We start from the raw sequence: 26,386 nt of genomic DNA, 5'->3' as shown, positions 1-26,386 counted from the left end.
CACCTCTTTAAAAATGTTTCTCAACCAGTGTTTCCAGCCTTGAAATTTAATATCAGTACATGCAATATTCTTTTTTTTTATTCTTCTGGGTCAGCTAAAGTTTGACCATTGCACAAACCATTTGTGATGCTGAAGAGTGTTCTTTGCCCCAGCCTGGTCTTCAGTACATATGGACCAAGACGATCCCAGGTGATGAGTTGTGACATTCTGTCCCCCCTACAAGTAATCTCTGCACTCATAGGAATGTTACGGGTGGGGTTAAAGAAAATACATACGATAACTAGTACAGGTAATTGTGTTCCTCCCTCTACTCTTATATTAGTAGCTTCTGGAGGGGAGGTTCTGGGTCTGAATCGCCTTCGTAGTGTTTGTTGAATTGATTCCATTTAATTTACTGATACCCCCATTGTGCTTAGCACTCAGCTTCTTTAGTTAAGAAGCAGGAGAATGACAGAATTTTTCAGACCATGAAGGGACCTTTGAGTTCATCTTCCAAGTCCTTCATTTTGCTGAGAAAGAACTCAATGACCTGAGAGAATCATGATTCAGGCTTTCAGCTCAGAGGTTCTCCTGCTATGGCACATTTCTTTGGGAGCTCCTCAAAGATAGTGTCTCAATTATATCTGTATCCCCAGCACCCACCAAAAGGGCCTGGCCTGTTGTCGGCTCTCAGGAACTATGTGCTAAAAGAACTAATTCACCATATCCCATTGCTGGCCTTTGGCAGTACAAAGTATAGCTGTTGGCTTGGCAAGATTATCATGCACAAATGCAGCGTGTGATATAACCTTTTCCATCCACATATAGGCTGTACAGTTAGACGCTTTCTTGGAATACTTGGTGAAAAATTAAAACATTAGCATCTTCTAATATGTATAGTATATGCTTTTTAAAAATTTATTTTTTATTTATTTCTCTCCCTGTCTCCACGCACTGCCCCCCCCCAGTTGTCTGCTCTCTGTGTCCATTTGCTGTGTGTTCTGTGCCCACTTGTATTCTTGTCAGCAGCACCCAGAATCTGTCTCTCTTTGTTGCATCATCTTGTGTGTCAGCTCTCTGTGTGTGTGGCGCCATTCCTGGACAGGCTGCACTTTTTTTGCCCTGGGCGGCTCTACTTACGGGGCACACTCCTTGAGCATGGAGCTTCCCTACACAGGGGACACCCCTGTGTGGCATGGCACTCCTTGCACGCATCAGCACTGTGCATGGGCCAGCTCCACACGGGCCAAGGAGGCCCGGGGTTTGAACTGTGGACCTCCCATGTGGTAGGCAGATGCCCTATCAGTTGGGCCAAATCCACGTTAGCATATGCTTTTGAAGGAATATTAGGGAGTAATGTACCACTTAGTCTGTGTTGTATTTTTGTTTTAGATAGGAGACGTAATCACAGGTGGCAGGAAAACATCCAAGTCTGTGACAACTACCTTGGACAGCGGCAGAGAGCAGACAAGCAAAAGGTAATACCTCCCCAGCCTGTCCTTAGCTTTGTTATATTGCTTTCTTCATTGTCATTTGCTGGCTACACTGTAGCTTCCAAAAAGATACAATTATTAAAGTTTAAAAATGAGTCACATAAGGAAAGCTAATGTTTGTTCCCAGAACTTTAGACCAATGGTTTGTATGGCACCTGATCCCTGAAAAACAAATCTGCGTACATACAGATCCCTACTGGGCTAGCAATAAGAAGGCTGGGGCTCGCAGCACCACTGGCTGCTAACAGTTACTGAGGGCTTGCTAGGGGCCGGGCACTGCTGTACGTATGTTATCCATTTTAACATATTTAATCTTCACAATATTTATCCTGTTTGCAGACAGGGAAACTGAGGCAGAGAGCAGCTTAGAACATTCCCGGGGTCCTGTTGCCGTGATATGCTGAGAAAGCTCAGAGGAGCCATGCTCGCACGTTGCTCACCCTGCCTCTGATTCCCAACCCTCTTGTCACTTCATAGGGGCCAAATGGCCAAGGAGGCCTCCTTCACGTGCCCTCCTGTCAGTCTCCAGACCAGGTCATCTTCTGGTCTCTGCTTAAACACCTTTCCCAACAGGACGCTCACCCTCACAAGAGACCATTCCTCCCGTTCCCAGTATGCCCTTCGTGAGAAAGATCTCCATCTGCCTGTTTTAGTTTCCCAACTCCAAAAACAAATGCCATACAGTAGGTTGCCTTAAGCAGTGGGAGTTTATTGACTCACGGTTTTGAGGCTAGGAGAAGTCGGAATCCAGGCCCCAGCAAGACGATGCTTTCTCCCCAATGAATGTGGTGGTCCAGGGCTGGCCACCTGTGGTCCCTGGTCCTCGGCTTTACTGTCCCAGGGCAAGGCACATGGCAGCATCTTCTCCCTTTTCTTTCCGATGCCCACTGACTTCCAGCTTCTGGCTGCTCCCTGCGGCTTCTCTTTCTGTGTCCACCTTCCTTTGCCCATAAGGACTCCAGCCATAATGCATTAAGATTCATTATTCAAACACAAGGCAGTTTGGGCACACCTAAACTAATAACACCTTCCAATGTCCTATTTACAGATGGGTTGACACCAAAGGACCAGGGGTTGGGACCTGAACCTACCTTTTGTAGGGGACAGGATTCATTCCTCAAAAGCCTCTCTCTAATTTTTAACCCAAGATCCCAGATCCAGGACACTCAGTACAAAGCTGTTCTCCTTTAAGCAGTGACATTCCTTAAAATATTTTGGACAAAGTGCTCACATTCCTCAATTCTTCTTTAGAATGGGTGTCCCAGTTCTTTCAACTGCCCTTCTTCTTGTCAGGATTTCAAGACTTTTACTATCCAGATGGTGAAATCTATTTTGAACCAAAGCAAACTATCTTTGTGATACAAATGTATATGCCAGAACGATCATCATAAAAATACCTAAACAAGAGCTATATTTATGTCATGCATAATCTAAGCAGCTAGGCATTCGTATATTCACAGACAACTGTTGAAGTTTGTAGAGATTTTCAAACATGGGGTTTGTTTGAACAACAGGTATAAAATCGAATTCCTCCTGAATAGTGGGTTTTTGTTTTTAACCTTGGAAATTGACTCATATTTCCCTGCTTAGTGATTTGCATTTCAGGTACCTGTGTCATTTAAAGAGATTTAAGAGTATTGTGACTATTGTGAATAGCCACAGTCATAATTAACGCCCAGCAGCATCAACGTGTAAAGAATCTGAATCTGCTTGGTGAGGACCAGCAGGGATGGGCAGCCAAGTCATTTGCAAACAGTTTAGAGATGGTTTTCAGACCCCAGGAAAAGCATCCCATCCATTGTTTACACTTGAGGGGTAGGAAACCCTCAGTTCAGTTCTTCAGAGTAGTACTTCCTGTTATATTTTTACAAAGCTTTCCTTTTTCATTTGATGACTGAGATGTGATCACCTCACAAGCACACATAAAATATCTTTAATCACATTGGCAAACTTCATCATCCACCTCATCTCAACCACTGGCCATGCATCTGCCATTTAAGGCATCACAGAAGGGCCTGAGGCCATCCAGTTTGTGGGTTTGAGGGAAAGAGGGTAGGAGATTCAGCAATACTCCATGTAGGCCAGAAGAGGCCCCTTGGTCCTTCTTTTGGCCAGAGTGGTCTGTTTCTTTGCTGTCCAAAGGGTAGAATTTTGTTCATCTGGCCTGGATGGGCTCATGGTTGAGCGAGAGGACAACTGTTGTGGTCCTGTGATCCAGTGAGCTGAAGGAGGGCATACAACTACTCTGTGCTACATGGTGCTATACATTATTTCTCTTCGATCTTCAAAATAACACTGCAGCACAGAAACTCAATAATTGCAAACCAATGTTCACAGTGGCATTATTCACAACTGCCAAACGATGGAAGCAACCCAAGTGTCCATTCACCAATGAATGGATAAATAAAATGTGGTATATACATGCAGTGGAATATTATTCAGCCATAAACAGGAATGAAGTCCTGATACATGCAGCAACTTGGATGAACCTTGAAGACATGTTGAGAGAAATAAGCCAGACACAAAAGGACAAATATTATATGATCTCACTGATAGAAACAATTAGAATAAGCAAACTCAGAGTAAGAATCAAAATGTAGGTTACTAGTGGACTGGGTTGGGATAGGGAATGGGAAATTAAGGCTTAAAATGTGTAAGGTTCCTATTGGAATGATGGAAGTGTTTTGGTAGTGGATGGTGGTTATGGTAGCACAACATTGTGAATGCAATTAACAGCACTGAAATATATATCCTAGTGTGATTAAAAGGGGAAGTGTTAGATTGTATATACAGTAATGGAATTTTAAAAATCCATGGAACTACACTACACAACAGTGACCCCTAAGTTAAACCGTGGACTTTAATTAATAGTACAACTATGAACACTGTGCTTTCACCAATTGTGACAAGTCTTCCACACCAAAGCAAGGCGGTGGTGGTGGGGTGGTAGAAGGGGATCCTGTGTTTTATGCATGACTATTCTGTAAACCCATAACATTTCTAATAAAGAAAAAATAATACTTCAAGATAAATATTTTTATTCCTAATGCATTGAGATTCAGAGAGGTTGAATAATTGGCCCCAGATCACAAAGTTGGTAACTGATAGAACCAGGATTATAAAACCCAGTCCATTCTTTAGACTTGCTTTTTAACTCTTTTTATTTTGCCTGTTAGCTAACAGATCTTAATTTTAAGATAGTAAAAATTATTTTAAAATTTTAAGGTTAATGCTGTCTTTGTCTTATTTAAGAAAGCCTTTCCTACCCTGAGGTCGTAACAGCAGTCCCATATGTTATACTACTGTCTAGTTCTGCCTTTCACCTTCAGGTATAACCCATCAGGACTTGGGTGTTATTTAGGTAGGACAATTTTGTTAAGGTATGACAATTTAGGTTTTTTTTGTATGGACATCCTTCTGTCACAGTGACTTGCATTAAAAAGCTGATACTCTCTGCACTGATCAGCAAAGCCAACTCTGTCAGAGAGCGTGTCCATCTCTGTGTTGGTCTGTTTCTACACTCTCTTCTGTTCCAGTTCCTTAGTTTCTAGAGCTCTACAAGTCTCTATAGCTGGTAGGGAAAGTCCTCCTACCTTACTCTTGTTGATGAGTGAGTTGCTATTCTTGGCTGTTCTTTGTACTGTCATATCAGTTTTGGAATCAACTTGCCATATTACACACACACACAAACTGTGTTTTGGAATTTTATTAGGAATTGTATTGGATGTATAGATCAATTTGGGGAGAACAATATTTATAGGGTTAGCATAGCTCTCTTTTCCTCTTTATTTGTCTTATTTGATTTCTAGCCATGAAATTTGATAATTTTCCATGGATAAACACCTGTTTTATTAATTTAGGTGTTGGTATTTTTGATGTTATCATAAATGTATTTTTTATCTTGTTTTCTGTTTTTTGCTAGTATATAGATTTGTCGTTGCCTTTTGTGTATTTTGTACCTAGCAACCTTGCTAATCTCTCTTACTATTTTATTAGTTATTGGTTCTTTTGGATTTTCTATATATCTTCAAAGAGTGATAGCTTTTGTTTCTTTTTCATGCCTGACTGGGTAGAGAAAGGTTCCAGTATAATGGTGAATAAGGTTAATAGCAGGCATCTTTGTCTTACTGCCAGTCCCAGAGGCGCGGTTTTCAGCATTTTACTGTTCAGTCTGATACATTTATTTAGATACAGTAGTGTAATGGTTTTATAGCTTAGGCTTTCCCATTCTGCTCTCTGGCGATTTTTGCATTTCAGGCACTGTCCTCATTGTTTCTGCTTTTTTCAATCACAGCCCCCTTTTTCCTTGAGTGTTTTTTATTTTTTCTGTGGACTGCTCGTTTTCCTTGGAAACTGGCGTATGGGCTTCTCGCAGGCCTGGGAAGGTGCTCAGCCAGGGAGCATTGGTGTGGCGTCAGGCTAAAGGACGCTGCCAGCTTGGAACCACTTCAGTCCCAAGTCAAGAGTGAAGGTTTCCCCCAGCTTCTGGTTTATAGCGTGAACCCATGAGCACACCAGCATACGGTGGCAGCTCCACCCTCCTCTGCCCTTCTGAGGCGGCTTCCTTGCTGTGCCCTGGGGAGGAGGGCAGAGCACGTTTACTCCTCTTTCACCTTCCACAAGAGAGAGCAGCCCGCCGGGGCTGCACCCTAACTGGTAGACAAGCCGCCTGGCCGCTCTGGCTTTGACTGAGTCCCCAGACTCCGCAAGGTCGGCAAGACCAGAGCTCGGCTTCCAGGCTCAGGAAACGCCTTGAGGGCAAGAGCAGACCGTGCATTCAGACCTGGTAACTCCTCATTCCCTTGTCCATCTTCCAAGACCTCAAGAAAGGTTTCAGGGGGAAGTGGGAGTAGTTGGTGTGAATGTGCTAGCCTACCATGCTGCCAGAGAAGGCTCTTTTATCCTTTTATAGAAGGGACTGGCCTTTGACGTGATGTGATGTATTTCAGACATTTTCTTGCTCTCTTCCATGGTAGTGCATCTGTTCATTTTGTCTTCCATCCATTCTTACTAAGTTCTGGTTTTGACAGGTGGTGGGTAAAACTGGCAAGAGGCATCTGTCGCTTGGTCCTCTGACACTGAGGCAGAAACAGGAGGCAGGGAAAGCCCCTCTCATATTTATTTTGAGGATTAGCATTCAAGTGCCCCGTCTTAACTGTTCACTGTTTATTACCCCAGGGTTTCACAAGTAATTACAGTCTTCCACGCAAATTATTTCTTAAAACGTCTGAAGTAGGTGAGTTCTACATAATGGAATACTTGTTACTTTCACTGTTAACTACTGAAATCCAGAAATTATGGGCAAAGAAATATGCCTGGAAGTGAGGTAGTCTGCTTTTCTTCAAAGTCAAGGACGACATCCTTATAATAAATGAATTTAGATATTTATTTAATTAAGCCACAGACATCGTAGACTTTTTTTTATTCCCCTCCCCGCCTTGGGCTTGCTTGCTGTCTGCTCTCTGTGTCCATTTGCTGTGCTTTCTTCTGTGTCTGTATTTATTTATTTTATTTCCCCTCCCCCCTTGCTGTTTGTTTGTTGCCTGCTCTCTGTGTCCATTCACTGCACACTCTTCTCTGTGTTTTTTACTTGTCTCCTTTTTTGCATCACCTTGCTGAGTCTGCTCTCTGCGGCACTTGCTGACCGGTGGCACTCTGCGGCACTTGCCAGCCAGGCGGCTCTCTGCAGCATGCAGGTGAGCCTGCCTTCACAAGGAGGCCCCGGGACGTGAACCCAGGGCCTCCCATATGGTAGACGGTAGCCCAGCTGATTGAGCCACAGCCGCTTCCTAACATCATAGACTTTCATTTTCATTTTTTGCTTTTTTTTAATTTTTTAACTTCATTTATTTATTTTACATAAATTCCTAAAATTAACAAATATTCTGTACCAACCAAGCAACATTTCTTCCTCTCCACCCCACAGTTCCCTTTAACCTTTTTTTTTGTCTTTATGCATTGTTTTAATGTTACATTAAAAAAATATGAGGTCCCCATATACCCCCCACCCCTCTACCCCACTCCTCCCCCCATAACAACAACCTCCTCCATCATCATGAGACATTCATTGCACTTGGTGAATACATCTCTGAGCACCGCTGCACCTCATGGTCAATGGTTCACACCATAGTCCACACTCTCCCACAGTCCACCCAGTGGGCCATGGGAGGACATACAATGTCTGGTAACTGTCCCTGCAGCACCACCCAGGACAACTCCAACCCCCGAAAATGCCCCCACATCACATCTCTTCCTCCCACTCCCTACCCCCAGCAGCCACCATGGCCACTTTCTCCACACCAATGCCACATTTTCTTTGATTACTAATCACAATAATTCATGAATAGAACATCAGTAAGTCCACTCTAATCCATTCTCTATTACTCCATCCTGTGGACCCTAGAATGGCCATGTCCACTCCACATCTATATCAAGAGGGGGCTTAGATGCCACATGGATGCTGGATGCAATTCTCCTGCTTTCAGTTGTAGGCACTCTTGGCTCCCTGGTGTGGTGGTTGACCATCTTCACCTCCATGTTAGCCGAGTCGGGTAAGTCCAATAAACCAGAGTGTAGGAGTTGCAAGTCTGTTGACCCAGGGCCTGGCTATCACATGGTCAGTCCAGAGATTCAGGTCCCCTGGGTATACATTAAACCCCAGCAGCAACTACAGTTCTGGTAAAAGTAACAGGAGAGGCTTGTGGACAAAGATCACATCTGAGTCCAGCTCCATCACCCAGAAACACAAACTCCAAAGTAGGGCCAGCTGACATGGCACTGAACTCCATCTGCCATGACCATAGAACCTGTGGGTCTCTGTCGCCCTCAGAAGAACCAATACCTGGGGTTGCATCTACTCTTATCTGTCTCTGGGACTCTGCTCAGGTGTGCATAAGAGCAACCTCTGTGATAATCTCCCGGCTCTTTTTGGAGACTCATAGCCATATATACTCATTTGTCCTTTCCATTTCCCCCTTTTATTCAGGTCAAAAAGCACTTTTAACTCCTGCTGTTATATGTAGACTGAGATATTCTGCTGGTCCGAGTTGACCTTTTTATTCAAGGTCATTTTCTAGTTACATCATCAGCTGGTACTTCGTAGTAATCCCTCTGCACTAGGGAGGCTTATCCTCGAGAGTCATGTCCCATGCTGGGGGGACAGCAACACATTTACATGTTGAGCTTGGCTTTGAGACTGGCCACATTTGAGCAACACAGAGGCTCTCAGGAGGTAACTCTTAGGCACCCTGCAGATCTTTTAAATAAAAGCATAACATTGGAAAATTAAAAATAAATAGGTACATAATCATTAAAAACTAGAGGTATATTTAGTAATGACTGTAATATAGATCCTTTTAAACTAGAACTTCCATTTGTATTAGAAAACACTTTCCAAACTAGAAAGTGCTATCTGCTGTAAGTGATCATTGTTACCATTATTATACAATTAAATAACTATAAACTAAGTGATAAATGTAATTGTTAAAACTTAATACTGATCGAGTTTATCTTCAAATCATGTAAAGATTCATATTAAATTGTGGAATAACTGTTTTACCTGGCAGATTTTGACATTCTTTGCCTGTTTTATAGGTACATAGCATTTGGATATGGCTTCTATGAGTTAAATTGTAGGCAGCTGCAAGTAATGGAATCCCCAAACTGGGCTTTAAAAATAAAGGCATTTAATTACCCTAAATAACAATTAATCTGGAAATAAGTGGTTTTGTCGGTGGCTCAGCAGCTTAGCAGTCAAGACTCCAGGTGACCATCTCTGTGATTCTTTTGGCCTTTGCTTCATGGTCACAATATGGCTGCTGCAGCTTCCAATAGCAAGTCTTCATGTCAACACCCCCTGTAGGAAGGAAGGTGAGGAAGGCAGAATAATGACACCCCTCAAAGACATCCATGTCCTATACCCTGGGTCCTGTGACTATGTTACCTTCCATGGGGGCAGGGGGGAGGGTGGTCTTAAAGTTGCAGGTGGAATTGAGGTTACTAATCAGCTGACCTTGAAATAGGGACAGGGTCCTGGATCACTCAGATGGGCCCAATATAATAACAAGGGTATTTATAAGTGAAAGAGAGAGGCAGAAGAGACACATTAGAGTGATGTTATGTGAGAAGGACTCAGTCAGCCATTGCTGGCTTTGAAAATGGAGGGGACCATGAGCCAAGGAATGTGGGTGGCCTGTAGATGCTGGAAAAGGCATAGAAGCAGATCATTCCCTAGAGCTTCCAGAAGGAATACAGCCCTGCTGAAACCTTGATTTTAGCCCAGTGAGACCCATTAGGGTTTCTGACCTCCAGAAGAGGATAAAAGATAAGCCAGGTGCCAGCCAACAGAAGCCCTGTTCCTTATTGGCCGAAATGGATCCCCAGTCACTCATATGAGGCAATGGCTCATCCCTTGGAACTGGGATCCCAATTTTTCCTGGGATCAGGGGCAGAGAAGGGAGTGGAAGTAGCTGCTCAGAAGACACACAGCTCCCACTAGGGGTCAGAATTCAGTTTTTTAAATTACCATGTACAATTTATGCTGGTAGAAATTAGGATGGAGGTTACTGGAGGAGGGGGGACAGCGGTACCCAACGGGGCACAACAGGGCCTTCTCAGGGAAGGTTCTTTCTTGACCTGGAGGCTGGTCACACTTGTCATCAATTCACAAGGTCTCTATGCTAATCATTTGGTTACTTTTCCATACATGTATGACACTCAGTAGGAAAGCTTAAAGTGTTATAAGAATGACCACACACATGAAATATCTTTTCTCGACCTGAAGTTTAAGCTCCTCACTGCCACCCCTTCTCTCCTCATTCACTCCACCCCCAGTGAGGAGGGGAGGAGGTCAGGGATGGTGGAATGTCAGGCAAGACTGTTTTACGTCTTCCAAAAGGATCAAAAACAGTATCATGTCCCTTTCAATTCATCAACACAGCTTAGCCCATTTGGTCAGTAAAATTACCCCATGTAGGGGCAAGTCCTGTCTTTAGAAACAGTAATGATTATTGTTAGCAATACAATCGCCTTTTGCTAATAATAATACTTTCTATTTTAAGCATGAGCTCCTTGAGAATAGGGAAGAGATCTTTTCATTTTTAGGCTCCATCTCCAATGTAAAGCTTTTTGAAGGAATGGATTAATGAATTGTGACAGCTAAGAGGGAAAAATAAACTTGTTTGTGACAAATAGAAGCTCATCAATTAAAGAAAACTTGGAAATTTGAATGACAGGACACTAGCAGGCAACAGTGTTATTTTCTAGCTAAAGTTTCATGACACTAAGTATAATGATTTTTTTTACTAGGTTGTTAAACATCATTCCCTTACTTAAAAAGATCACTGGTTCTTTTTAAAGAAATAAAATACCTAGAAATAAAATACCTGCTTCCTAGTGCTTCACTATCCCCAAAAGGAAAAGGAAAGCAGGGTGAGCCAGGGGGACATGCTATGCACTTAACCATGACTTCCAAAGGAGTTCAGCATCGGCACAAACATCCTTTTCCAGGCAGCCTCCTTTGCACGTGAACGTCTTAATTCATCCATCCATCCTCATCCACTGAGGCCCTGCCGTGGCCTGCCTGGGCCAGGAACTGCTGCTCCTACTCCCTTCCCCAGGAAAGCTCAATCTGTAAAGATACCAGGTTAACAGTGAGCAGGATAAATGTTTTCTTACCTTTTGTTAGCGCTGCTCTCTGGAATGTCCTTCCTCCTCAAAACCTAGCAGAATCCTGTTCATCCCTTAGTGCCACTCTCTATATGATTCCTACCACAACTCCTCCGAGTCACTGGTGATCACGTCTTCCTCTCTACTTCAGTGTGATTTTGTTTATCTCACTAGAAGAGCCCTTGCCATGCTAGCATATAATAGCTGAGTGTATGCATGCCCTCCTCCTCATTTGATTAGGGGCATAACCATGTCTTCCTCATCTTAAATTCCTGGCACCCATCACAGCTGCAGGCATACGAAAGCTGTGTGCTGAAAAGCATGTTGAATTGGATGACTAGTCTACCTCTACACTACCACATGCGATGTTTGCTTTCTGACTGTGTGGTACTAAGCACTTAGCAAATGCTTGCTGTTTGCCAGCTCTAAGCCCTTTACTTGCATTTACTCATTTAATCTTTTTTTCTTCTCTCCCCTTCACCCCCCCAACCCCGGTTGTCTGTTCTCTGTGTCTATTTGCTGCATCTTCTTTTGTCCGCTTTTGTTGTTATCAGCAGCACGGGAATCTGTGTTTCTTTTTGTTGCGTCATCTTGTGTCAGCTCTCCGTGTGTGTGTGGCGCCATTCCTGGGCAGGCTGCACTTTCTTTCACGCTGGGTGGCTCTCCTTACGGGGCGCACTCCTTGCACATGGGAATCCCCTACACGGGGGACACCCCTGTGTGGCACGGCATTCCTTGCACGCATCAGCACTGCGCATGGACCAGCTCCACACAGGTCAAGGAGGCCTGGGGTTTGAACTGCAGACCTCCCATGTGGTAGGCGGATGCCCTAACCACTGGGCCAAGTCCACCGCCCTCATTTAATCTTGACAACAGCCTGTGTTCATTGTCATCATCTCAATTTTATAGATGAGGATATTGAGGCACAGAGTGGCTGAGTAACCTGCCCAAGGTCGCACAGCTTAGTGAGTAGGAGCCAGGATCTCACAACTAACCCAGATGCTCTCCTGCTTCCTGAAAAACTGTAATACACTTTTGTTCTGGATTACCAAGAAATAAACAAGAGAAAGAGGGCCTGTCATTAGATCCTGGGTTTCAGTTTCAATACTAGTGCTGAGGGAAGCAGATGTGGCTCAAGCAGGTGGGCTCCCGTCTACTATATATGAGGTCCAGGGTTTGATGCCCAGGGCCTCCTGGTGAAGGCAAACTGACCTGTGTGGCAAGCTGGCCCACATGGAGTGCTGACCTGCATGGAGTACTGTCCTGCACAGAGTACTGCCCTACGCAAGAGTGCTGCCCCGCGCATGGGTGCTGGCCCACACAGAGAGCTGGCATAGCAAGACCACACAACAAAAAGAGACACAGAGAAGAGACAATACAGCTGATCAGGGAGCTGAGGTGGCACAAGGGAATGATCGCCTCTTTCCTACTCCAGAAGGTCCCAGTATTGGTTCTTGAAGCAGCCTAATGAGAATCCAAGCAGACACAGAAGAACACAAGTGAATGGACACAGAAAGCAGACAACGGTTGTGGGGGTGGGGGGATAAATAAATAAATCTTAAAAAAAATACTAGTGTTGACTTGGAGGACTTTTCCCCTTAGTTTCCGTGGGTAAAATCTCACGTCAAATGCAAAAGACAAAAAATCCACTAACTTGTTAGTAACACAGACTCTGGAATTTAGCAGGCCTAGAATCAAATCCCAGCCCTCCCTTTGTTTATCTGTGGGACCTCAGCAGAATGCTCTGTGGGCTAAAGGGAGGTGAAAATGGGGTTTTCTTGAGGATTTAAGAGCTTAGCACAGGGTTCAGTAAAGGGCAGTGTGTCGTGGATCCCCAAGAGCACCCCGGGTTTGGTGACTGGCTAGAAGGACTCAAAGGACTCTGCATATGGTCCTAAGCAAGGGTGATTTGTTACAGGGGAAGGATGCAGAGCATAATCAGCAAAGGGCCAAGTCTGTAGGAAACCAGGTGCAAGCTTCCAAGAGCACTCTCCCTGTGGAGTCACACAGGACATGCTTAATTCCTGCAGCAACGAGTTGTGGCAACATGTGCTAAATGTTGTCCACCAGGGAAGCTCATCACTGACTCAGTGCCCAGGGTTTTTAACTGGGGGCCAGTCACATAGGATCCCTCTGCCTAACTTGTACCAAAATTCCAGACTCCCAGCAGAACTGTGTCCAGCATAAACCACAGTGCTTGCACATAATTCAGTCAAGGTGAAACACTCTGTGGGAAAATCTCATCAGTGTAGGGAGCTGTTTGCCTGCCATGTTCCCAGACACCCGCCAAAGGCCAACCTGGCAAGCTGGTCTTTCTGATGATAGCAGTCTGCACAAGCAGCCACCTACCTTATGATGGTGATTATTTCCTAATAAATTGAAGCTACGATTCTGTTCCTTTTAAAGAGAAAGGTGTCAGTGAATCTCATGGCATGGAGGCATGAGACAAAAGATGTGTCCAGGAAGTGGCCACAGCACCACTCATTTAGCTGGAGTGCTGAGTCCCCTTGAGTCTCCTCTCCTCATCCATCATTCTTCAAGGCATCTTCAGATTCCTGTATCTTTTACCTCTTCACAGGGTGCACAATTTGATTTCTCCCTCCTCTTGCAGCACACTATAGTGTACAATCTAGGTCTTAGAATATACTATGTCACACTGTATGTTTTGTATTGTTCTTCAGTGGGTCCATGTATATTAGTCAAAATACTAAGTGGAGTCTACATGGGCTGAGCAGATTATAGAAACTGGGGGACATTGGGGTTGCAAAGACCATAGAGAGATATGGTGGTCTGAAGCTGTATGTACCCCAGAAAAACATGTTCTTAATCTAAGCTGTTCCTGTGGGTATGATCCCTTTGTAAGTACTTTTGATGAGGCTACTTCAGTTAAGGTGTGTCCCACCTCAAATGCCTGGCGTCTTTTATAAGTGGAGTCAAGTTCAGACAGAGAGAAGGCTACAGAAACCAGAAACTGAACATCACCGGAACCCAGAAGAGAAGGGAGAGGACAGGAGACACTGCCATGCACCTTGCCATGTGACAAGTTAAGGGCCGAGGATCGCCGGCAGCCAGCCCCAGAACCCCACTGTCTTCAGGGGGAAGGTATCACCTTGACAATACCCTGATTTGGACTTTTTCTTTGTCTCAAAACCATGCACAAATAAATTCCCATTGTTTAAGCTGTCCCATTGCATGGTATTTTCTTGAACAGCCTAGGAAACTAAAACAAAAGATAATACTTTTAAAGAAATGCAACCTCCCTCCCCACAACAAAAGGTGTCTGCTGGATGAATTTATTCTATGGACGGTACATTTGAATCTTCTGAATATGATTGTGATTTTCTTTAGGCCAGAGGTAATTTCTTATTTTATTTCATTATCCCTCAATAGTACAATATTTTTTTCATTTATTCAACAAGTGTTTGCTCAATAAGCTGCATGCCAAGGATACAAGATAAAAAAGACAAAGATATCAGCCTACTTGGGGGAACAGAGCAATAATCAGACAATTCCACATGAGAGTGGTGAATTATATGGTATGCACTATGATGCACTATTTGATGATACCTTCTCATCAAAAACCTTGTCAGTTTGTACAGAGAGTGGCATCCTTGGTGCCTACTACAACTGGAATGTAGTAGGCACTTAATATATGTGTTCAATGAATAAATGCACAAATCATGCAGTGATTCCAAAATAATTGGACTGATCTTAAAATCACTGGGGGGAACTTTACTTAAATACAGATTACTGGGCCCAGTCCCAGGTCTATGGAATCAAACTTTCAAGGAAAGTGGCCCAGTAATCTGTCTTATCTAGAGCATTCTCATTTGGCTATGATCGTGGGAATCACTGGCCAACTGCAGTTCTTCTTGTTCTGTTTAATTTGTGTTGTTGCTGGGAGAACTGGGTGACAGCAGGAGGAGCAAGTACATTGGGAGGGGAAATGGGTAGGATAAACTAGGCTGTGCACCTGATCTGGTAGTACAACTACTGCGCCAAAGCATGGTTGGTTGGATTTTCAAAAGTAGCAGGGACTGGGAGCCTGGGTAGCTGCGTTCAGGAATGACAACTTCCTAGAAGGGTTCTATTACAGATCCTTGCTCTGCGGCTTAGCCTGCTGTATCATTCAGTTATCAAGTCATTCTTAGGTAAGTAGAATCACCCGGACCACCTCTCCTCCAGCTGCCTGTGGCTCAGCACAGCCCCTGTAGCACTTTTGAACACTTGATTCTTTCCTGTGTCACAATCTGGCTCCAATGAGGTTATCAGCTGTGTGAAGCCAGGGCCAGTCTCTGATAAAGTCTCTATTACATAGCGATGAACTCTGTTTTTATCTCACTGCTCCTGGTATAGCACTTGCCAAAGTTTGCTGAATAAATGGATGAATGAGTTGTATCTATTTGAAAGTTAGTTTTACATGATAGTTATGCTTTGCCTTTTTTTGTTGTAGAAGCAAGCAGATTGAGAAACTAGAAGTAGACCCTAGCAAGCACTCATTCCCTGATGTGGCTAACATAGTTCAAGAGGAAAAAAACATGCCCAGAAGATCGAGATCTGAACCAAAAATTACACCAAGTGATGAAGACCCAGACTTTGAAGATAACCCTGACGTGCCTCCGCTGATTTGAAATGTCAGGCTGCACTGTCACTGACTGTGACCCTCTGGGTCATTTGCTCAGTGCAGAGTGTGTGCAAATCTTTAAGGCATAAACCCAGAGCTGTTTATCATTACTGCTACTCCAGTGTTTTAATCTCACCTACTTTGATTCATGCTATTCTTAAAGGATTTTAAAATTAAAATATGTAGCGTAAATGTGTAGTAATAGATCTTTCATTTGTGATAAAGTGCTGGCTAGTGAAAACATTCAATAAATCATAGAATTCTTACACAAAACATTTACTGTATGTCACCAGACCCCCTTCTCATGCAGATAGATTAGGCCACAGATGAAAGGGCTGATTGTTAAGTTGGTAAATCGGTCGAGCTCAGAATTTAAAACTAAAGTTTCAGATCAACTTTGAATGCTTTAATATGATTTTAAACAGTGTTTCAATTTTCTTCTCACGATGTGTCGACTTTCTCTGGGGAAATGGTGTAATGGCTGGAATATTGAGTTTTGAAATTAGACACCCTGAATTTGGATTTCAGCTCACTCTCTTTGTAAAGATCTTCAGCAAGTCCATTAACTTCTCTGAGCCTCAGTGACTTTATCTCTAGCTGGGGAATAGCAATACTGCCTCAAGAGAAACTACACAGAATGCCTAGTGCTATATGTTTGGCACTCCCTCTTTCTCCTTGTTCCCTTCCTCCTCTCTCTTCCTCTCTCCCTCTCCTTCTTTCCCAATTTCTCAATGGCTCTTCTCCCTCTTCTCTCCTCCTCTTCCTTTTCTTCACTGTCTCCTTCCCTTCCTCATCCTACTCTTCCTTCTCTATCTTTTGATATTATTGTCTCTTTATCTGGACCATTATGAAAAACATTCCAATACAGTGAGGGTAAAACCACTGTTGCTCTAATCACAATATACCAGCATTTAAATCAGGCTTACCCAAATATTCATTCAACCCATACTTATGGAACGGCTATTGAATGCTAGGCACCATACTAGTCATCAAGGATTTAGTATACAGAAAGCAACTAAATGTATCAACACAACACATTCCAGGTGGCAATAAGAGCTGTGAAGGAAAAGAGCAGAGTGAGGGATCAAGGGCATCAGGGTCTTTTTTCAGAAAGGCTTCCAGGGAAACATCTCTACTAAGCCTACTCTTTTAGCAGAGAAGCAAAGTGTATCAGTCAGGTTTGGGGGTGGGGGGTGGGGACAAACAGGGCCACTCCATGACAGGAATAAGGGGTTGATGATGAGAAGTGACTTCACACCTATGTAGGAGGAGCTGGGGAAATGAAATTCCAGAAGGGACAGGGGAAGGACAGGTGCAGGTGGACAGGTAAGAGCTTGCACAGAATCAAAGAAGCAAAGCATGCCTGGATGCTGCAGTGGGGCTGCCACAGGGAAGTATGGGGAGGTCTAAGGAAATCAGTGACCCTGGGGAAGCCATTGCCTCCAGGTAGTGACTACTTAGGGGTCCACCTCCAAGCTCTTGGTGGGTGGGTATAGGGCCTTCCTTGGTCAGCACTAATTAAGAGGGGATGGCATGGAAGAGAGGAGAGCAGAGCAGGGCAAGCTGGAGCCCGCTGGACACATCTGCATCTGTCCATCACTGTCTGATAGCAAAGACTGCCTTGGTGTGAAATCTTCTGCTTCAATTCTACTTCTCAAAGCTCATGCAGATTCCTTTTTGGGCCTTCTCTATCCAGGAACCATCCAGGGAAAGGATTCTTGAAAGAATAGCCTTAGCCCAGCAGACATTTCACAAATTCCAACCCTTATCAGCTTGGTAACCATATACATGTCATAATATTTATGGCATATATTTTTTACATATTTGACACACACACACAGATGTTTAACATCCAAATAAAGACAAGGTGAAATTATGCTTCTAACTTCTTGCAGTTATTCCTTAAACAAATGAAAACATGTTACTCCTCTCCCTTAAAAGGATACATAAATTCCTATAAGTCACCTTATCTACCCTTGATCTATCTTGATTCCCAGATCTATTGAATCTTGGCTCTAGGAGAAATAGCATCATATACTGGACTAAGAGTCAGAGCATATATCATATCCTAGAGAATATTACCCCATGCATGCAAAGTGTCATCATCCAGCTAGCACTGTATTTGAATCTTCCAAAGGGCTTTTTTTTTTGTTGTTGTTCTATTAGGCCAGCTACTCCAGAGTGATGGAAAACATGTAAGTCTCGTGAATTCCAGAAACATCATTCCATTGGCATACTTCATTTGCTGTAAAATGAGTCCCCTGATCAGAAGTGGCACTGCATGAAATACTATGGTGGTGAATATGGCATTATGTAAGTCCACAGATGGTGGCTTTGGCAGAAGCATTGTAGAGAAGGAAGGCAAATTCATATTCAGAGTAAGTGCCTATTTCAGTAAGAACAAAGAAATGCTCCTTCCATGATGGACGTGTTCCAATATAATCAACCTACTTGAGCCTGATCTTATATATACAATTTCTTAATGATGAAGTGCTGCTGGGAATGTCCAGATTTATTGGTTGGTAGTTCAGACAGCCCCAAGTTCATGATGGGCAGCTCAGGTTGCATCATAACTTGATAACCCACAGTCAAGTGTTCAGTCTCTACTAGGGTCCGGTAAAAGCAAGAAGCTATTTCTTAAAAGAACAGTTAGTTGCAGAGGGTGGCATAGCTTTGATCCAAAATCCTAACTGTCTCTGCTTTGTTTCACTTGTAGGACCTGCCATAGCATCCTTATCTACCATAGATGGTTCTGCTTGTCTTATGGCCCAAGTGGCAGAGCAGTTTTCCTGGTAGCATGGACTGTAGCAGCACCTCGTTTTGGAACCCATGGTAGTTTTATTTTTCACTATTTTTTTTAGGTACCAGGGCCAGGGATTGAACCTGGGACCTCATATGTGGGAAGTTGGTTTTTTCATTTATTTTGCTTGTTGTCTGGTTTTGTATTTTCAGGAGACACCAGGAACTGAACCTGGGACCTCCCTTGTGGGAGACAGGTGCCCAACCACTTGAGCCACATCTGCTCCCCCATGGTAGCTTTTCAGATTCCTCAACAAATGGGTCATAGTAATATGCTCAGATGAGATATATAGTACCTCTGCAATCCAAGAGAACTGCCAGGCATTGTGTTTCATTTTTGGTTGTAGGAAGCAACTTATTCTCCACCTTGGAAGGAATATCTTGACAAGGCCCAACCCACTAGGCCCATAGGAATTTCACAAGTTGGCAGAACCCTGAATTTTTGTGGGGCTTATTTCTCATACTTTGGCATTCATGCTTTTTTAACTTTTGAATTTTGAAATAATTTCAAATGTACAGGATAGTTTAAAAAATAATACAAATCCCATAGAGAGAACTCCATTATACCCCACTGCCCCAGATACACAGATCCACCCATTTTAACATTTTACCAACTTTGGATATCATTCTTCCTATTGTCTATCTATCTATCATCTATCTATCTATCTATCTATCTATCTATCTATCTATCTATATCTATTAATCATCTATCTTTTTTTCTGGACACTTGAGAGCAGGTTGCACACATCATACACCTTGAGCACATAATACATGTACTTTTATTATAAACAAAGATATTCACTTATGTACTCATCTTATGTGCAGTTATGAAATTCAAGATATCTAATGTTGATATAAAGCTTACATTCTAGATTCCATTTTCTTCTGTTTTTGAGCCTTTTCTCTTCCATTCTTAAATCCCATCCAGTATCATGTATTGCATTTAATTGTCATTATCTCTTTAGTTTCTCTGTTATTTCAATGGTAGAAATATAGACAACATAAATCTTGCCATCCCTATTTTTCCCCAGTGTACCTGTCAGTAGGATTAATCACATTCACCGTGTTCCACTATCTCACCACTATCCATTTCCAGAATTTCCCTTCACCCCAAACAGAAACTCTGCTCATTTTGCTTTAATTCTCCAATGCCCCTGCCCTCCTCCCACTCCTGGTAACCTATACTCTACTTTCTGACTCTAAGTTTGTATATTCTATGACATTTTCTTTGTGGTTACCATGGGACTTAAATTTAATATCCTAAATCTATAACATTCTTGTTTGCTTTGATACCAACTTAACAACTTCAGTAACATACATAAACTAGGTTCCTATACCCATCCATCCCCTTCTTTATGTAGTTCTTGTCACAAATTACACATTTAAACATTTTGAGCCAAAACTATTGATTTATCATTATGTTTTATGCTTTTGCCCTTTAGAGCCTGTAAAAAGTAAAAAGTTGAGTTACCAATCAAAAATACATTAGTACTGGTATTTATATTTACCCATGTCGTTATCTTTACTGGAGATATTTATTTCTTCATGCAGCTTCAGTTAGTTGTCTAGTGACCTTTCCTCTTACCTGCAGAACTTCCTTTAGCATTTCCTATAGGGCCGGTCTAGTGGTGATAAAGTCCCTCAGCTTCTGTTTCTCTGGGAATGTCTTAATTCCTCTATTTTTGAAAGGCAGTTTTGCTGGGTAAAGAATTCTTGGTTGGAAATTCTTTTGATTTCAGCACTTTAAATACGCCATCCCACTGCCTTCTTGCCTCCATGGTTTCCAATGAGAAATTATGCCTTATCTTATTGAGCTTCCCTTGTTTGTGTCACATTGCTTCTCTCTTTTGCAGCTTTCAGAATTCTCTCTTTATCATTGTCATTCAACAATTTAATTATAACGTGGGTGGTGTGAGTTTATTTAGGTTTTTACTGTTTGGAGTTGAACATCTTGGATGTGTATATTCATGTCTCATGTTAAATTTGGAAAGTTTTAGCTATTATTTCTTTGAATGTTCTCTCTGCCTCTTTCTCTTTTTCTTCTCCTTCTGGGACTCCCATAATACATATATTGGTAGACTCAATGGCTTATAAAGCTTTAATATTTCCCTTTGCCTGGGCCATATTTCCTGTTTCTTTGTATCCTTTGTTGAAACCCTGCATTTTGATATTTTATTGTATTATTGCTGGAACAATATTGAAGGGTCCATTCCTTAAGCTTTTATCCAGCTAGTGTTAGGATAGAGCTTTCTTTGAATGCCAGGAGCTAGCTGAAAGAAGAGGAGGAGAAGGAGGAGGAAAAAGGAGGGGAGGGAGGGAGGGAAGAAAGGGAAGGAGAAAGGAAAGGGAGAAGAAAGGATAGGTGGAGGAGGGGGAAGTGAGGGGGAGGGGGAGAGAGAAAAGCCCTTTTCTCAGTCTTCGAGGAGTGACCCATGTGAGTGCTTTCCTTTGGGGCTTATCCATAGGATGATTTCAGACAGTCACTCCCTGTCAGAGGACAGTGGCCTCCCTGATTCCTTCTGCACATGCATCTTGTCCGGCGCATGCTCACATAGCCTTAGGAATCCCCCCATATATAAGGTTCTGAATGCCCCCTCTTTCCTAGGAAACAGTCTCTCAGAGGCCCAGGCGCTGCACTGGGTTTCTCGCAGCCAGCAATCCCTTGGTCCAGGCAGCATGACTTGCCTGGGTCCCAGAACCTCTGCAGGAGAGCTTGGCGAGCAGCCTTGCACACACAGAGCGGGTTCTGGGGCAGTAAGTCCCCCAAGGCACCACCAGACAGACTGGCTAGTGCGCGCTCCCGGGATGTGCACCAGAGTTACTCTGCTCCCTCCAGAAAGCTGCTCAGGGATCCACAGGGATCCAGCAGAGCTGGTCCCCTGCTGAGCCAGTGGGGGATGGTGGAGGGCCAGCCAGGCCACCAGGGGGTCTTAGGGCTTTAAGTGGCCTTTTCCTTAATTCACTGCTTGCCCGGTTCCTGCAGCCCTTTGTTTTCTGACCCTGCCTGCTAAGTCCAGAGGAGCAGAGACGGGGCCTTCTGGGGAAGCGGGGAGGCTAGCTTTCTTCCGGCCCAGCTGGGAGCAGGGATGCAGGAGCATTTTCTGTGGAGAGGTAGGCTCCTCAGGGAAGAACAGTCTGGATGCGCTGTGGGCACTGCCCATTGCCCGAGGGGGTGAGGAGGCCTGAGGGGGTGTGCTGCTGGATGCTGGGACCTGAGGAGAGGCTCTCAGAGGGCTGCCCAAGTCAAGGGGATGTAGGAGAGAGGGGAAAACGGGCTCTCTCAAGTGTCCATGAAAGTAAGTCGAGAGGGAGAAGACTCAGCTTCAAGCCTGCCAGGCCCAGGCACAGGAACCTTGACCAAGCCAAGTCAGAGCTATCTTATCTGCACCTGTCAGGCCCTGGCCATCCCAGGCTTGAGCTTGAAAGCATAAAGGAAGCAGCGGTTTCCAGGCCCCAGAGACAGCTGTGTGCAGCCAGCGATGGGCTGCAGCCCTTGGGCCGGGAGCAGGGAGTAAAGCCTCCACTACTCTCCCTTCCTCCAGGCTCTCGCTGGAGCTTCCCACACAGGGGCAAGGGAGCCAGCTGATGGGGACTCCAGAGGCCAAGGTCCTGGGGCACAGGACAGACTGGATCTGCAGGGCAAGGAAGGAGCCAACTTGTTCTCCCTGAGACTCCCCCAGGAAGGGATTTGGAGATGGAGGGGTCCCGACCTACAGGAAGCAGAGAGCAGGATGGGGGAGAGAAGAGCCACAGGGTCTCCCTCCTTTTTCAGTTGCAGGTTTCCAATCTCAGCAGTTTGAGAAAGGGCCAGGGAAAGAAGGGAGTGAAGAAGACTTAATGCCAGGGTTTTAACTATTTTGGAGGACAATTCCATTATGAACTGAGGCTGAGGATGTAAGTTAAGTGACTGAAGGCCCATCTACTACCAAGAATGAGAGGAAACGCTAGAGGATCTGTCTAAATCTTCATCTGGGGGCAGGAGAAAGACCTCCCTGCTGAAAAAAGGACAAAGGCCTAGCAGGGGACAAATGTGTGTTGTGTTCTGATCATATCCCACAAGGAGAACGTGTCCCATGAAGATCGCGCTGTCATTGTAATCCCAAGAGCTGGGCTGGGACTGCCCTTCCCAGGGTCTGCCTGGGTTATACTCTCCATCCCTGCCTCTGCTCATTTCTTGCTCTGAGAAGCCTCCTTGACTTACCTCCCAGGTGTATCACCAGGAGCCGGAGTGGCCTTTGACCTTTAACCTAGTCCTCTGGAGAAGGACAACCTCACAGGGTATGATGGCATTTCTGTTCCCAAAGCCCAAGTGTCCCCTGTTACAGGCATTTTCTTCTGCTTTTCTTTTAGGGTTTTCTTGAACAGCATGGCATGGTGCAGTGCCACCATATCCTGCTACCCCCACCCTTTACTGTGGCCCAGTGTGCCCCTGTGCCTAGTACTGCCATTCACCTCTGTGCACTTTCTTCCCAGCTCCCACCATGAGCCTGTGCATTCATGGTCTGGGAGTGTCAGGAGGAAGCATGGACAGTGACTCTTAGGGGAGGTGTGAGCATGGCTCAAGATCCCAGGGCCACCTGGTCAGGTCCTCCTTCCCCGCTCACAGGAAGGTGGCCCGCTCCTTGACAGCTGGGGCTGCAGCATGTGGCATGTGCCTGTCACCATGTGCAGTCTGTCACAGCTTGCCTGACACATTTGGATGGGAAATGCCCCCCAGCCTCCCAGTGATGCAGGGCAGGCCAGTTGCCTGACGCTCTTGTGGCAGGTCTTAGTTAAAGGGAGCTGTTCTTTTGTACTTCTGTTTCTGCTCCTTTCATTTTGTCTGGGGTTGTCTTGGAGTGGAAAGAAGTTTCAGCTTACCCAGCTGATGTGTCTCCTGACTCTGCGAACATTTCCTGAGCACTTTCAAGGTGCAATGGGTCATGTCAGGTGCAATGGATCATGTCAGGTGCCACAGAAATTCTCTTCCAAGGGCCCCCTCTCCCGGTTCTCGTCCTCTTTCTGCTGAGCAGCTCTGCTCCCTCCATCTGTCGAGGAAAACCTGGTGACCCAGGGTGACCCGTTGGCCCCCTCTCTTTTCAGTGTGTCCTTGGATCATTCCCATGGCTTTTACTGCCACCTGGGGTTGATTTCTCTGAAATGGCCACTTCAAATCTTAGTGTTTTCCTAAAGTCCACCTAACTTTCTTCTCCTGTGAGTCTGAACACTGGTCCAATGTCCAGTTCATTGTCTTCTTCCTCGTCTTCTCCCACCACCTACCTTTATTCTGTCTCTTGTCTCCTGGACTTTGTTTTATGGATTCTCATTCCAATCACTCCTATTAGAAAACATCATCCCTGCTTCCTTTTATGTTCAACATTCATTCAGTAGCCAAGTCCTGTCTATTCTTTCTCAAAAACAAAAGCTTCTCCAGTCTTCCTCAAACCCATTTCTACTGTCTGCATTTAATGCCGCATCATCTGTTATGTCAACATGGCCCCAACTTCACTCCTTCTCAAGACAAATGCCCCCTTTGGCTAACCATTGACTATAGGACAAGTCTAAGCACATTATATCCAGGCCCCAACTGGCCATGAGGCCATCATTCCCACCACCTCTCCTTGGCACCCAGCCATCCACTGCACCAAAGTTTTCACCTGTCCTGAAAGGATCAGCCTTCTCTGAGCCACATGGGACATACAAACAGGTCCATGTCATGACTGAACTGATGTTGGCGATGCAGTGGGTCGAGGGTCCCAGATGAGCTCCCCTTGGGACTGAATGGGACGAGGGTGGAGTGGTCACCGCCCTGCTGGTGGAGGCAGAGACACATCAAGGCACACCCAGCCCATACTCCTTGGCAACAGCATCAACTATTATAAGAATGATAAACGAACAGCTGCTTCAGAGAGAAATGTAATCCCGCATGATGAGCCATCCTCCGGCTTCAGCTGCATTGGGAAAATGCTGTCACCACATGGGACAGCAGTCTCTGCTCAGCTCCAGTCCAGTCCCTGTCCAGCAGAGTCATCCCTGACCACAGCGAGCCATAAGCTGCCCCCCACAGCACCCAATGTTCCAGAAACCCGTTATTTCTGTTCACTTCCACTCCCCAAGGGAAAATGTTACGATGTCTGTTCTGGTTATTACAACACAAGCACTCCATACTGAGTGGCATAAAACATTTTTTTTTATGCCTACAGTTTCTGTAGGTCAGAAACAGAGACACAATGGTGGCAGCCTGTTATTTGCCTTCTGTGTCTGGGGCCTTAGCTTGGAAAACCCAAAGGCCCAGGGTAACTTGACACCAGGAGGCTGAAGCCATCTGGTCATGTCTTCACTCACACACTTGGAGGTTGACTCCGGTTTGGATGAGGATGTCAGCAGGGCTCATCAGTCAGAACACCTCCATGAGGTCTCTCCATGAGAGATGGTCTCGGCTTCCAACCAGTCCCAAGACAACAATGAAGAAATGCATGGTGTGTTTATGACCTAGCCTTGGAGGTGGCATAGCTCGCTCCTGCCCTATTCTGTGGGTCTGGGCCATCACAAAGGCCCACTCAGGTTCCAGGGAAAGGGGACACCGTCTCCACCTCTTTCTAGGGGTGTGGCAAGGTTCTAGAAGAGCAAGTGGCACAGGAAACATTGTTGGGTCACCTTTGGAAAATACAGTCTACCAAAGCACATTGCTTACTCTGTGAAACTCTAGTTTCTTTCTCTGCTCCCAAGAAAAAGAGGAGGCAGCTCCTCGTTAGGTTTTGACTGAAGAACAGATGTTGGGGGAACCCTAGGGCACATTTTTTAAACATACACCACTGCCTGTTTCTCCTTCCTCTGGTGGTTTCTATAAATAAAAGTAACTACAAATCAATGCAAGGTCAAATAAAGATCCTTGGAGGCAGTTTAAAAGGGTTGTTTAGAGTTATCAATGTGATCGTTTAATGGTCCTTGTATATGCTTATAAAGGCAGGAATTTTTATTCCTTTGCCTGTATTTCTTTGAAAGCAACACTTAACTATGACACTATACATGCCTATCCATGAACTAAATATTTTTTCTGGTATTATCTTTGCATTCTCTCTGATGTAATCCAGTATGTGGGTTCATTGGAGATCGCTGTCATAGCCATAGCTCAAATGTCCCTGACATCTGAGTAGACAGTGGCCACCATTCAGCAAGTAGCCCTGGTCACTGTGCATAATGAGTCTTAAGGAATGTTTGAGGAGCCCATTCACAGGGATCCAGGTGATTGGCTCAACACTGCACAGAGTTGGTGAAGAACTGAGTCTCTCTCACCCTTCCCTTCCATTTGAGGGGAAAGGTATCACCTTCTAGGCCTTTTCCATCCTTCTCTTCTTAAGCCCTTTCCTCAGCACTCCTTACCAACTTGACCCCAACTGCTTCATTGCCTTGGAAGTACCAGACCTCTCTGCAGAAGTGATCAAATCCCAAGTTTTCTTTTGTATCATCCAGTGAGCCTTAGAGTGGAAGCATGAGTTCTTGATTTGTTGGAAACTCACTCTGTGAGGCTTGGTTTGAGTCATCCTGAAGAGTAAGCTCTACTCTTTAAACCAAGGGAGAATGGGGATGGTGGTGGTGGTAGAGAGTATCTGCCACTCTGAGGTGCAAAATAAAACCCACTCGTAATGTGAGAATTCTTTCCTTGAAACCCTCATTTGGTTTCCATGTAAGAGGCATGCTTTTTCTTAGGAAGATAACTTTGGCCTCATTTCTTATAAACAACTTGACTTCATTCTGTTTAGAGATTACTCATTCGTTGCCTACCTTGGGAAATCCAAGAGTTTCCCCATATCACCTGACAATGAAGCACTTGTGCCCAAATCTC

At 44.5% G+C, this 26,386-nt stretch overlaps 1 protein-coding gene across 3 annotated transcripts in view; it reads left to right on the top strand.

Annotated features, from left to right (window-relative positions):
• Positions 1 to 15,954, top strand: part of DNAAF11 (dynein axonemal assembly factor 11) — a 111,889-nt gene extending 95,935 nt beyond the window's left edge. For all 3 annotated transcript variants that reach the window (XM_058276054.2, XM_058276053.2, XM_071208037.1), the window contains 2 exons: positions 1,372 to 1,457; positions 15,592 to 15,954. In XM_058276054.2, the coding sequence (XP_058132037.1) occupies positions 1,372 to 1,457; positions 15,592 to 15,769 (264 nt within the window). In that variant the 3' untranslated portion in view covers positions 15,770 to 15,954. The remainder of the gene's footprint in view (positions 1 to 1,371; positions 1,458 to 15,591) is intronic.
• Positions 15,955 to 26,386: the final 10,432 nt, after the last annotated feature.

Source organism: Dasypus novemcinctus, chromosome 14, assembly GCF_030445035.2.
Source record: "Dasypus novemcinctus isolate mDasNov1 chromosome 14, mDasNov1.1.hap2, whole genome shotgun sequence".
Taxonomy (NCBI): Eukaryota; Metazoa; Chordata; class Mammalia; order Cingulata; family Dasypodidae; genus Dasypus; species Dasypus novemcinctus.
Note: the sequence above shows the minus strand (reverse complement) of the source record. Positions and strands in the feature narration are given on the sequence as shown.